Genomic DNA, 12617 nt, shown 5'->3' with positions numbered 1-12617 from the left:
TTTCCTTAGTAATCATCTTGGTTTCAAAGGTAATTATGCAATTTTAAATGTTAATTTCTGAAATATTGGTGGGTGACACAGTATTTTTAATATGATTTTCATACTCAGCACACTAAAATACATAAGATAGAGTAGCGGTTCTCAACCTTTTTGAGTGATGTACCACCTACAGTTATTTTTATTATTTTTGGTACCACCTATGTTTCTAAATTGTATTATCAATACTTACTAAGTACTACTATTTTAATTTTTTCTGTGTTTTGTGTACCACCGCCAAAACTTTTATGTTAAAAACAAAACATACTTTAAATTAAATGAAATATGTATTAACATTAAATAACATTTACAAAAATTACAATTTTACCCTTCTGAATTTAATTTTGGCAAGCTCGGCAATCAAATTGGTGTAGTCTAAAGTAGCAGCTGGTGAGGACTCTATTGAAATGAGTGCTAATTTTTTTAGTGTTGTTTGTTATATGCAGCTTCATAAATAGTTTTTAATCATTTTTAATTTGGAAAACTTCTTTCCTTACTGGCTACCGAGACAGAGAGTGTTAATAAAATTCTTAGTGACACAACTACATTTGGGTGTAAAGAGATTAGGATATTTTGGCACAATTAGTTCAAACCCTCTAAAGGTTTCATGGAGTATGGTATCATTTGGCAGTGGCGGATCCAAGGGAGGCGATGGGGGCGATCGCCCCCCCCCCCTCTCATACCAAGTTATATATAAATATAGATTATAGAAACAGGCATTTAATTATTTATTTTTCATAGAGATTGAGCCAATCGGCCCCCCCTCTTGACGATGCTGGCTCCTACTGAATCAGCCACTGTCATTTGGAATATGTCATGCAATTCTTGTAGAAGATCATTTTTATATCCGCAAGTTCGGCAAAGCGACCCCTATTTCTACGCTCTATACTAAAATTCGCACTTTTAATTATATTGGCCAATTATATTAGTCCTGGTTACTGGATAATTGTCAAGGCCATAGTCCAAAAAAATAATAAGAAGAAAAAATAAGATTCAGGTTATGTTATGAATACGTGAACAATTGTATGTAGTAAATAAAATTAGTTATTAAAATGCAGTACTGCAAGCAAAATAAAATTAATTAAATTTACCTTTATATAATAATTGCATATCATATCAATATTGTGGAGCAATATATAATTTTTCTGCTTCATTGACAGAAGGTATGAAATATACGTCAATTTGACAATTTCAATTGACAATATGAATTATTTAAGATAGTTGCAATATTTCTCCGCGACTCGCGCAGGGTCGTTTCTCGTTTCTCCTTCCAAGTACTTGCACACCGCGAATACAATATTTTTCTAGTATTTTATCATCTATTTCCCTCAATTTAAAAATATCATAAAAAAATTAAAATTTTTATTACGAGTTTCTAGAATCAAAATCGATTAATCAAAGAATTAATGGCAATGTCTAAAATATACTTGATGAAAAAAAATATTTTTTATCTTTCTTTGTTAAGAGCTGATCCACAGATTTTTCGAAATCAAATTGACGCTTTTTTCTCCTGGCTCAAATTTCATTTTCAGTTGGAAGTTTGGAACTTATATCAAGATTGTCTGTAATTTCAATAGCAGTAATTTTCATTTGGTCATAGCCAGAATGTTTGTAACTTTTCATTTTTTCTATAGTTTCTGACATTTTTACACAATCTGGCAAATCTATAGTTGCATGTTGCATTTCGAGACTGAATTTATTATGAAATACAATATAATGCCAAAAATTACCTACATCGCATATAAATTTATAATTTTTAATATTTTTTACTAATCCTCATGCTTTGACTTTAGTTTCTGAATATTTGTTGACATCTTCTATTATTTTGAATAAGGCATAATATATTTCACAAAATTGAAATCTGAGGTTTCAATACATCTACTGGACTTGACCATCTAGTAGCACTCAACGGTTTTAGTGTTCGTTGTGAAACATGTTTTTCGGAACTTCCCAACGCTTTGTAGAACCAGAAAAAAAAGTGTACAGTTCTTGTATAATACAAAAATGGTTGTTATTTCTGTAGAAGCAGACGCCATGTCATGGCACGTAAAACGCCCTTGGATATTTTTCAAGTATTCTGTTTTGCACACCCTTTCTTATTCCTGTTATATTTCATATCCTCTGAGCCTTTTAAATCAAGACCTAACTTTTCCAAATTTGTCAAAAAAGTTCTGTTAAACCTATTATTGAATTGCTCAATTTGTATTTTGATTTTACTGATTATGCCGCCCCCTTGTGATGCTGCCTGATGCGACTGCCTCACTGCATCATAGCACGGCACGGCCCTGTACATGTACCACAGATTGAGAACATCTGAGATAGAAGTAATCTTATCAAAAAAGTTTTTCATTGTTGGCCTGTGTAATGATTAACACATTAAATATGGCATGGCACTAACAAAGTGTCACACATATCACAGGCAATAAGTTGGTGAGATAACAAAAGCGGTCACGAGCACATAAGCAGTTTAAAATATTCCGCATCAGAGAACCGTTATTTGTTATGTACACTATTGCTCAACTCAAAATGTTAATGAATGAATGAAATACTTACCCAATAGCACTTATGGGATAATCATCTGGAATAAAAACTTTACAGACTAAAAAGTACTTTGAGTTATTGATCTTTAATGTAATTGATGAGCTTTTCTGCTTTAACTTGATTTCGTCTTCAGATTGAAGTAATTTTCTTATGTTAGTTATTTCATCATAACAGCAAGAAAGTGCATTCTCATCAATAAAATTTCGCAAAAATTTGATAGTATTAAGTACTTGAGGTTTCCCCAAAGATTTTTTTATTTCTTGCTCACAGACATCAGTCAATTTTTGTAGTAACTTTTCAGATAAAGTTTTACTTTTTAATTCAATGAGTAGAGGTACTTTGGGATAATCAGTCGGGAATTGAATACAGACGACAATTTTCTTAAAATCGGTCCTTTTTATTTCTGCTCGAACCATTGTCCTGACACAAGACACAAGTTTAGTTCCTGGGACGACATGTTCGCACAATTTTCTGACTTCTGTAAGCTCATCATCGATCAATCCCATTAAACGCCTTAAAAATCTATTCAATTTTAAGATTTTTGATGCAAGATATCTTTTGATCTCTATTATTTTGCTAACTTTCTTTGGAAAATTAAATACCAACATAAACATTTACTGCAAACTGAAGTTGGCCATTTATTGTTGGTTGATTCAGTTGATTGTTGATTTGACACGGTGCAGCGAAGTTAGGCACGTTGCGATTTTGGGGGCGATCCGCGCAAATCATCAACGACTCTACCTTATCGGTAGAGAGACTACAAGAAGTGCACAGAGAGTGCACAGTAAATTGAAGGTGGAAGGACAAAACAATTTATGTATATCTTTGTACTCACTTAGTAATGCTCAAAAAATTACGGGATCTAAATTTCAATGCATATTTTTTTGTAATTTTCGTACCAAAGTTACGCGTGAAGTTAGGTGTTTTGATGACAGTTGACCGTTTGGGAATTGACATCATCTTGACATTGACAACGAATTTTGATTCATAACCTCTAATTAGATAGTTGTCTGAAACCGAAATTTATAATTTATTTTAACAATGTTTAAAAAGTAAGTATAACTTTTTAAATTTAAAAAATTAAAAATAAAATTGTTTATCTCCGCTTAGGTTCGATGAAAAAGAAAGCATTTCTGGAGTTTTGCAGTTAAAATCGTCTGTCCAAAAAGCCATCAGAGCCAAACTTATTGAATCCTATCCACATCTAGAAAATTATATAGACGCTATTTTACCCAAGAAAGATTCTCTTAGAATAGTTAAATGGTAAGATTACAGTGCGAGTACAAATTTTTGTATATCTCAAAATATAAATAACCCAAACAATTCTGGAATTTCCTTATGGGTTGCTTGAAAGCAAACATGTTAAGTTAATCAGTTACTTGTTACTAAAATTTTTCCAAACACATAGAGAAACATGAAATAAAAATGTATACCATTTTTATTCAGTTGCAATGCGAAGGCAAAACTGGCTCACAGTAGACTCCCGTAAGTTCGGCCACCTCGGGACCGGACCCTAGGCCGAACTTAAAAGTGGCCGAACTAACCGATGCTTATCTAAAAAATGTCCATTTATTGTTTGTATGGATCTAGCAAAAACAAAACACTTGTACATATATATAATATGTAATATATATTTATATATTACTATAAAAAAATAAATTTTTTCTATTTATATATTTAACATCTTCTTCTTCTTCTTCTTCGTCTAGCCCCATTCATGTCCACATCTGAACATAAGCCTCTTCAAATCTTCCTTTCCATTGTTTTTTGTTGTACGCTACTTGTAGCCAATTTTTCCCGGCAGTTCGTTTCAGATCATCTGTCCATCTCATAGGAGGTCTGCCTCTGAGTCTTTTGTGTTCGTATGGTCTCCAGGTTAGAATTGTTCTGTGCCATTTGTTAAGATCGCTCCTAGCTACATGTCCAGCGTATTCCCATTTCAATTTTGGTGATTTTTGTACCACATCGGTGACTTTGGTTTTCTGTCTTATCCATGCGTTTGTTTTTCTGTCCTTAAGTGATATGCCAAGCATTGCTCTTTTCATCGCGTGTTGAGTGACTCTGAGTATGTTCATATTCTTTTTTGTGATTGTCCATGTTTGTGCCCCATATGTTAATATCAGAATAATGCATGCATCAAAGACTTTAGATCTAAGATGTAGTTGAATTTGCTGATTTCTGAGTATATAGTTCAGTTTGCTGAATGCTGCCCATGCTAACTTTCTTCTTCTTATTTAACATATATACCAAAATATCCCAGCTAAACATACATAAGGGTCCAGGGCCTGATGGAATCCCACCCAAGTTACTGAAATACTGTAGTTTTAATCTTGCTCGTCCCTTATTCTTTATTTTTCAAAAATCATTACAAATGAGTGAATTCCTCCCGTTTGGAAAGTTAGTTTTATATCACCGATATTCAAGAATGGAGATAGAAGCCGGGTACAGAGCTGCAGACCTATTAGTATCCTTAATACTATACCTAAACTGTTCGAGAGTTTAATTTGTGACAAAATTAAGCCTACTATACAAAACGTAATAATTGAACAACAGTATGGTTTTTTTATGGGGAGTTGGCAGTTGGGTTTCTTTGATCCTCTGCTTAGTTGGATTCGAAATTATCTATTAGATAGAAGGCAGATAGTTCGTATTAAGAATTATTTCTCTAATGAAATTGTAGTTACATCAGGTGTACCTCAAGGCTCCCACTTAGGACCTATCCTTTTTAATTTATTTATAAATGACATAAATAAAAGCTTCAATTTTGCTCAATTTCTTCTATTTGCTGATGACCTTAAATTATTTCACATAATTACCTCTGATTTGGACCACTACAATTTGCAATCAGATCTTAATGGTCTTGTGGAATGGTGCTCACTTAATGGTATGGACTTAAATGCAAACAAATGCCATGCTATAACTTTTACTCGACTAAGACACTTTGAGAATAATTCTTACTTTATACGGGACACTAGGTTACAATTAGTTGACTCAGTTATAGATCTGGGTGTTATTCTTGATACTAACTTAAATTTCAACCTACACATTAATAGCATGGTTTCTAAGTCATTAAAGATGCTTGGCTTTGTTAAAAGATGCAGCTATGACTTTACGACTGGTCGTTCTTTAAAATTTCTTTATTGTTCTTTGGTTAGACCACATTTAGATTATGCATCATGTGTTTGGTCACCTCAATATAACTGTCATATTAATAAAATCGAACAAGTTCAGCGTAAATTCTTACGTTATTATGCCTATAAAATGCATCTCACTGGTCAAAGTTATGAGTCTTTACTGCAAATTATTCGACTTGACTCATTACAGAGTCGTCGTCAACATAAAGATCTTTGCTTCTTATATAACTTAATTCATGGTCATAAATTCTATATCCCACTTTTAAATAAAATTGGTCTGCATGTACCTTCAAGAACCACCCATTCTGTGACCACCTTCCACGAGGTCATTAACCGCACAAATTATGGTTCAAGTTTCTATCTCTCTAAAACTATTAAATTAGCAAACACATAATCTCCGCAAATTGATTTCTTTGTGAACGACTTTATTGCGTTTTCCACACAATTACATTTATACTTAACTTAATGTTCTAATTTCAAGACTGATTTGTCAACTACTGTTATTGTCTTTGTTCTAGGATAAGTTGTATTTGTCAATTTCAAAATGTTCTAGCTCTCAATTGTTAAATGAGAGCAAGTAATTTTATTCTTTATTATTGTTTGTTATGTATTTACCAATTTTGTACCTACTAGATCTTATTTTTCTAATTTGTGTGACATTTTAATTTGTATCATGTACTAATGGACTTCGGTCCGTAAATAAATAATAAATAAATAAATATATATTAAAAAAATAGACCGTTACAAAAATACTATGTAACAAGACTTACAGAACTCTAGGCCTAATAAAATTTAAAAATATTATTGCACATTGGTGGTTTGGCTTCTTAAACACTTAAAAGTCATTTTTTTTGTCTGAATTTTCTTCTCTAATAATAATTTGTGATGTGCAAAGTGTGTGACTAATGCTTAGAGAGACGGCCGGACTAAGCGGAGACCGAACTAACCGAGGCCGAACTTACGGGAGTCTACTGTATTTTTCACTTAGGACAGACAGCGCAAGCCAGCACTCTAAATCAAAGATTTTTGACTCTATTTGGAGTGATCATCAGAGCAGGCCTGCTGCTCTCTGCCCCAAGTGACCAATCTCCGAGAGCTTATCCCGCATTGCAACTGACGTTTTTGGAGTAGGTATGTAACGACATCAGGTAACTGAAAGTCAAAATTTTGAAAGTTTTCAACCTAATAGAAATATTAAAAATATTGAAAAATATTAAAAATATTCCTAGAAGATATTTAATTGAAAACTTATTGGACCATTTTTCTGGTAACACCTCCATGGCTTCTAAAAATTGCAAGCCAGATGGATGCTGAAGCGAAGAAGACAAGAGGGAATTCAAAAAACTTACAATTCACTACAACGTCTGTTCAGCTGGTAAATTCCAACGGAAAATGGATTTAATATTTCTATTAGGCTAAAAACTTTAAAACTTTGACATAGAGAAACAGTTTTGTCACGCCAATAGATAAATCCTGTGAAAAGTCTAATATTAAAAACTACCATCATATCAGCAAGCTAAGTGTGATTTCTAAGCTTTTTGAACTACTTGTGACAAAATTTATTTCTTGGCGTTGTAAGGATATTATCATTGATGAGCAGCATGGTTTCTGTGGTGCAAAACCCGATACGTCAAAAAACGTGATTTTGCAGCAGATGAGTTTAAAAGTTTGCAGTGTTGTTGTAATAGTGGACATATTGGAAACTAATGTTATCATCTACTGGTTACATATATGCGTTTAGCCATATAGGGTTTTGTCATCATATTCTTCACCGCTCAATGTACTAATTGGCATTAAACGAAAAATTAATAATTTTTGACATAATATTGGGTTTTGCCTTAGTACCACAGGTTTTGTCACTAGAAGATCCACAATAACTAACCTCTTATTATTCCAAAATGATATCAGTTCAATAGAGAGTGGTAGTCAAATGGATGCTATTATCAGGAAATTAGATAGAATGAACTTTCCAATATGACTTACCTCATGGCTATCAAGTTACCTTTATTAGTATCAGAAGTCAGATAGTCAAAATTAAGAACCACTTATCTAATCTCATTCTGGTGTTCCGCAGGGATCTCGTTTTGGACCTTTGATTTTGTATCTGTTTATCAACAGCGTTGGTTTTGATTTTCAGTTTTCCAAATTTTTATTATTTGCAAATGTCTAAAGTTGTATGAAAGAGTGAAGTGTTAATGACTGTATTAACACATTCATGGACATACTTCACATCTAGACATGTCTTCTTATAGAGTAAGTGACTTCATATGCAGTCGTGTCCGTGAATATGTTAATTTAAATAAGGATATAGCTGCTTTTCAGAATTGGTCAATAACTAAGGGAATGAGTTTGCATATACAGTGGGTGGCCAAATTATTGGGGACACTACACCATGTTTTTGTATTTTCATATATACTAAACCGGATTAATAGCGCTCTACACGTTTCTGTTCTTAATAGCCACTCCTTTCTATTATGACAGTCTTCTTCTCTTAAATTTCTTTCTGTTATCGCCTTGGAGATGCCCTTTATCCATGTGGTTGCTGATCGTTTTCGTTTTTCTGTGGGAGTCGCAAAGATGTTATCACCAGTTGATCGAAGCCCTTATGAAAGATTGGCCTCATAAGCTAAACTTAAAATATAATGCAGAAGCTTGTATTCAGAACATGGCATGAAGCATAGAAGCTATAATTGAAGCAAAGGGTGGCATCACTAAATATTAAAATTAGTGATTTTTTGTTAAATTTTGTTTATGAAAAAAATGGTTTTAGTAACAAAACTCATTGGTGTTGTGACCTTAATACCTCACTCTCTTATGCAAAAAGTAAATGCAAGCCTTAAAGCCAATTTCTTGCTAAAAAAAATCAAAAAATTAAAAATTGTTTTACTAACAATTTGGCCACCAACTGTAGGTAAATGTTACTGTATTAGAGTTTCTAGATCTAGAGTTCCAATATTCTTTGATTACCAGCTTTTGGAAGGAATATACTTTGATTCACAGATATCTTTTAACACATTCGTGGACATGTGTTCATATGCAGACAGACATGTGTCTGCATATGCACTATGCAGTCATGTCCGCGAATGGATTAATCACCATTATAACTCAATTACTAGTAAAGATCTTCAAATGCTTGTTTTTGTTTTGCTTAATTCAAGGAATCTATCCATTAATTCGACAAAGTGTACAATGCATTGGTTAGCTCAACTTTACAGTGTACAATGTATCTAATGTGTGGTTTCTGTTCTGCCAGATCCATGTTAATGCAATTGAAAAACTTCAACATAAGTTTCTACAGTGTGTAGCATACAAATTGAATATCTACATACTTGCTCTTATGAAGGTATCCTAATGCAACTTAAGCATCCTATTCTGGAAAATCGCCACATAATGCCAGATGTAATACTTCTTTTTAAGGTGTCACCTTGTCACATTGGTTCCCTTGCCCTGCTTAAGCTGTTCTTCTCTAAAATCGTGACCAGACATCTCGTAACGCGACAATTGGTAACGGAGAACTCGTAATGGCGACAGTTCGTAACAGCAACACTTCGTAACAGCAACAGTTCGTAACTATAGAAATTCGTAACGGACAATTCGTAACATCAAAATTGAATTATTCTGTTTTTTGTTAACGTGAAAACTAACTGTTTTATGTTTATTAATTTAATGAATCAGTACCGGGATAAACATGTTTAACACATTTTATATTTCGTGTTTCAGAATATATTAAGAGTCTTTAAACACAACAAATATTTAAATACATACATACAACCTTTAAACAATATTTTTAAAAGTTTATCTCTCTTATTGTTCCTTAAATTTGCATTTACCTAGACAAAGGAATAATGAAGTAATTTGTGAAATTTTTGAGCCGACAACCGTCTCTAGACATTCCCAACTTTCTAAGTAAACATTTGGTAAAGGAAAGATTATAATTTTAAAAATGTCTATTCTGATACTGATTCGTTAAATTGATAAACATAATTTCATTTATAACTGTAATAACAGTTAGTTTCCACGTTAACAAAAATAAACAGAAGACTTCAATTTGGATGTTACAAATTGTCTGTTACGAATTTGTATAGTTACGAAGTGTCTCTGTTACGAACTGTCGCTGTTACGAATTGTCCGGTTACGAATTGTCGCGTTACGAGGTGTCATGGAACTCTCTAAAATACCCAATATGGTCACCAGAAATACTCACTTGTTTGATGTTTCATATCGCAACACTAATTATGGTTTTTATAGCCCAGTGGCACGTCTTTCCCAACTTGACAATGGATTCAGTGATGAGGGTGTAGGTTTTACTGGATTACTAGAACATTGCCTGTTTTTAGGCATACCATTCAACTATACCTCGTTTTTAAAATAGCAGGAGTAATTCAAATTTACCGCACCACAATGCTTGCTTGTAATTGGTCCAACCACAAGCAAGTTTACTCCACTAAATTATGAAATTTTGACACTATTGACATTTATAAAATTTTGACAACAATGGTATTTCAAATTCATAGGTTCATTAAGTTAAATAAGCGACTTTTTTTGTTTTCTGTGATATTCCTTTAATTTTTAGATTTTTAGTTTCCATTTATGCAAAAAACTGTTGTTTTTAGAACTCTTTAGCAATGTATTATACCCTGTTTTTAAACCAGGAGGAGCAAACTCAAAAGGCAGATTCAGAACGATAATAATGTCACTAGAAAAATTACCAAATACATCTTCTTTTTTGGTTGATAATGTCAGCCTTTTGATAGTAATCCATAAATATTATATTACATATATGTACTAATACGCCGTACGTCGCTAAAAAGTTCGAAAAACAACTGTTTTTTTTTTTGTTTGTATAAAAGAACACTAAAAATCTACGAATTATAGGAATAACGCAGAAAACACAAACTTTGCTCATATAACTTAATTAACCTATGAAATGCCAATATTGTTAAAATTTCTTAAATGCCAATAGTTTCAAAATTTCATAATAGTGGAGTAAACTTGCCTGAGGTTGGACCAATTACAAACAAACATCACGACGCGTTAAATTTGAAATACTTCATCAAGTTTAGAAACAGGGTTTAGTATAATATATAATATTTATGGATTACTGTCGAAGGCCGAAATGATCAACCAAAAAAGATGTTTCTGGCTATTTTTCTAGTTGACTTTGTTGGGTGTAAAGGACCCCGCAACACTCCTTATGGAAAAGTGGTCCCGGTCAAATTTAACCAAACTTTGGCCAATGATAGTTCTCAGTGAGTAGATTAAAAAAGTCCATGGCACCTGGGTCTGAAAAACGATTATTGAAAACATGATAATTCTTATGTTGCTGTAGCACTTCTTCAGTTTTCTGAGTACTTTTCGAAGATTTTCTGAAGACTAAAATACGATGCATCTATTTTTAACCACGAATTCATGTGCAACACGCACACATGCATGAAGAAAATGAGGCTCTCTTCTTTAAATAATAGATATTTTCATTCACTTGACCGTGAATTACTGCACTTAACGTAAACCGAGTATGGTATGTTAAACAGTAAATGGTTAAGTTCAATTAGTTACCACTATAAACAGCCCGGATTAACCGATAATAGTATAAAAGGCCCGGTTTTAGGTAAAATTTATTTTAGGCTTTATTATGGGAGTACCGTCTAGTCAGTGTTAATTGCAAAAGACCAACTCTGTCTACCTCAGTGGCTTAGCGCTCCGGGTGGTTCTTAACAATGGGCCAGGTCAGATAAATTTAATAATATTTACGACCGCACTAATTGAACTCAAACCAATTACTGTTGAACAAACCATACCTGAATTTAAGAACTTCAGAAGGCTGTAGCTCGAGAACAGTAGTTTTTCAGACCCAGGTGCCATGGACTTTTTTAATCTACTCACTGAGAACTATCATTGACCAAAGTTTCGTTAAATTTGACCGGGGCCACTTTTCCATAAGGAGTGTTGCGGGGTCCTTTGTCTTTCGAGTTTCTTCTTCTTCTTCTTCCTTCTTGTATGTAGGCCTTAAAGCCTGTTTCTTCTTCAATATTAGCCTCCTAAATTGTTTAAGTTATCGCACCATCTTTTTCTTGGTCTGCCAATACTTCTTCGTCCATTTGGTGACTTATCTCATGCTATTTGTACTATCCTAGCTATTCTACTAATTTGTTCGTTCCACTCCTGTTTCCGTTTTGTCACCCATCTATTTATGTCTTCTACATTGCATGATTTTCTTATGTTTTTGCTTCTCTTCCTATCCAACAGACTTTTCCCTGATATTCGTCGGAGTATTTTCATCTCTGTTGTTTCTAGAAGTCATTTTGTTTTAGATGTGTCAGGTCTTGTCTCCGCCGTGTACTCGTATGTCAATCTACTTCCTCTTCAACATCTCAATAACTGGTTATATCTATTCCAGATATCTAAACCTTGCTTCCTGCTTTATTATTTCCCATCAATTTCTATTTTACATCGTAGTGGGTATTTAGATGTCATACATTTGTTTTTTTCTGCTGATATTATCATATTCTATTTCTCGGCTGTTGTATTGAAGATGTGTGTTAATCTTTGGAGATCGTCTTCTGTCTCGGCGATTAATGCGGCGTCGTCTGCATAACATAATATTTGGATTTCTTTGTTCCCCATTAGTTTTTCATTTATCTTTGCCTGTATTCGATTATGAAAGTAGATGCTTTCGATGGTTTGTATAATATTGATTGATATGTTTCTTCTATACAGTAAATGTAAGACGTCTTCGACTTGGATGCGATCGAAAGCCTTTGTCAGGTCTATAATACATAGATATGCTGGTTTATTGTACTCAATGGCCTTTTCTGTGATTTGTCTCAGTACAAATACGGCGTCTGCGTAGGATCTTCCGGATCTGAATCCTTGTTGTTCATCTGATAAAGTTGTTAGTTTATTGAT

At 33.3% G+C, this 12617-nt stretch overlaps 2 protein-coding genes across 2 annotated transcripts in view; one reads left to right on the top strand and one right to left on the bottom strand.

Annotated features, from left to right (window-relative positions):
* The window catches only part of LOC114330962 (uncharacterized), a 34117-nt gene extending 30885 nt beyond the window's left edge, over positions 1-3232 (bottom strand). Inside the window, exon 1 of the mRNA XM_028280416.2 lies at positions 2590-3232. Within this exon, the coding sequence (XP_028136217.1) occupies positions 2590-3191 (602 nt within the window). The 5' untranslated portion in view covers positions 3192-3232. The remainder of the gene's footprint in view (positions 1-2589) is intronic.
* A 103-nt stretch (positions 3233-3335) lies between these two features.
* LOC114330974 (malignant T-cell-amplified sequence 1 homolog) overlaps positions 3336-12617 on the top strand; it is a 38692-nt gene continuing 29410 nt past the window's right edge. The window contains exons 1-2 of the mRNA XM_028280426.1: positions 3336-3629; positions 3688-3840. Of these exons, the coding sequence (XP_028136227.1) occupies positions 3619-3629; positions 3688-3840 (164 nt within the window). The 5' untranslated portion in view covers positions 3336-3618. The remainder of the gene's footprint in view (positions 3630-3687; positions 3841-12617) is intronic.

The sequence above is a fragment of the Diabrotica virgifera genome, chromosome 5 (assembly GCF_917563875.1).
Source record: "Diabrotica virgifera virgifera chromosome 5, PGI_DIABVI_V3a".
In the NCBI taxonomy this organism is placed as follows: Eukaryota; Metazoa; Arthropoda; class Insecta; order Coleoptera; family Chrysomelidae; genus Diabrotica; species Diabrotica virgifera.
Note: the sequence above shows the minus strand (reverse complement) of the source record. Positions and strands in the feature narration are given on the sequence as shown.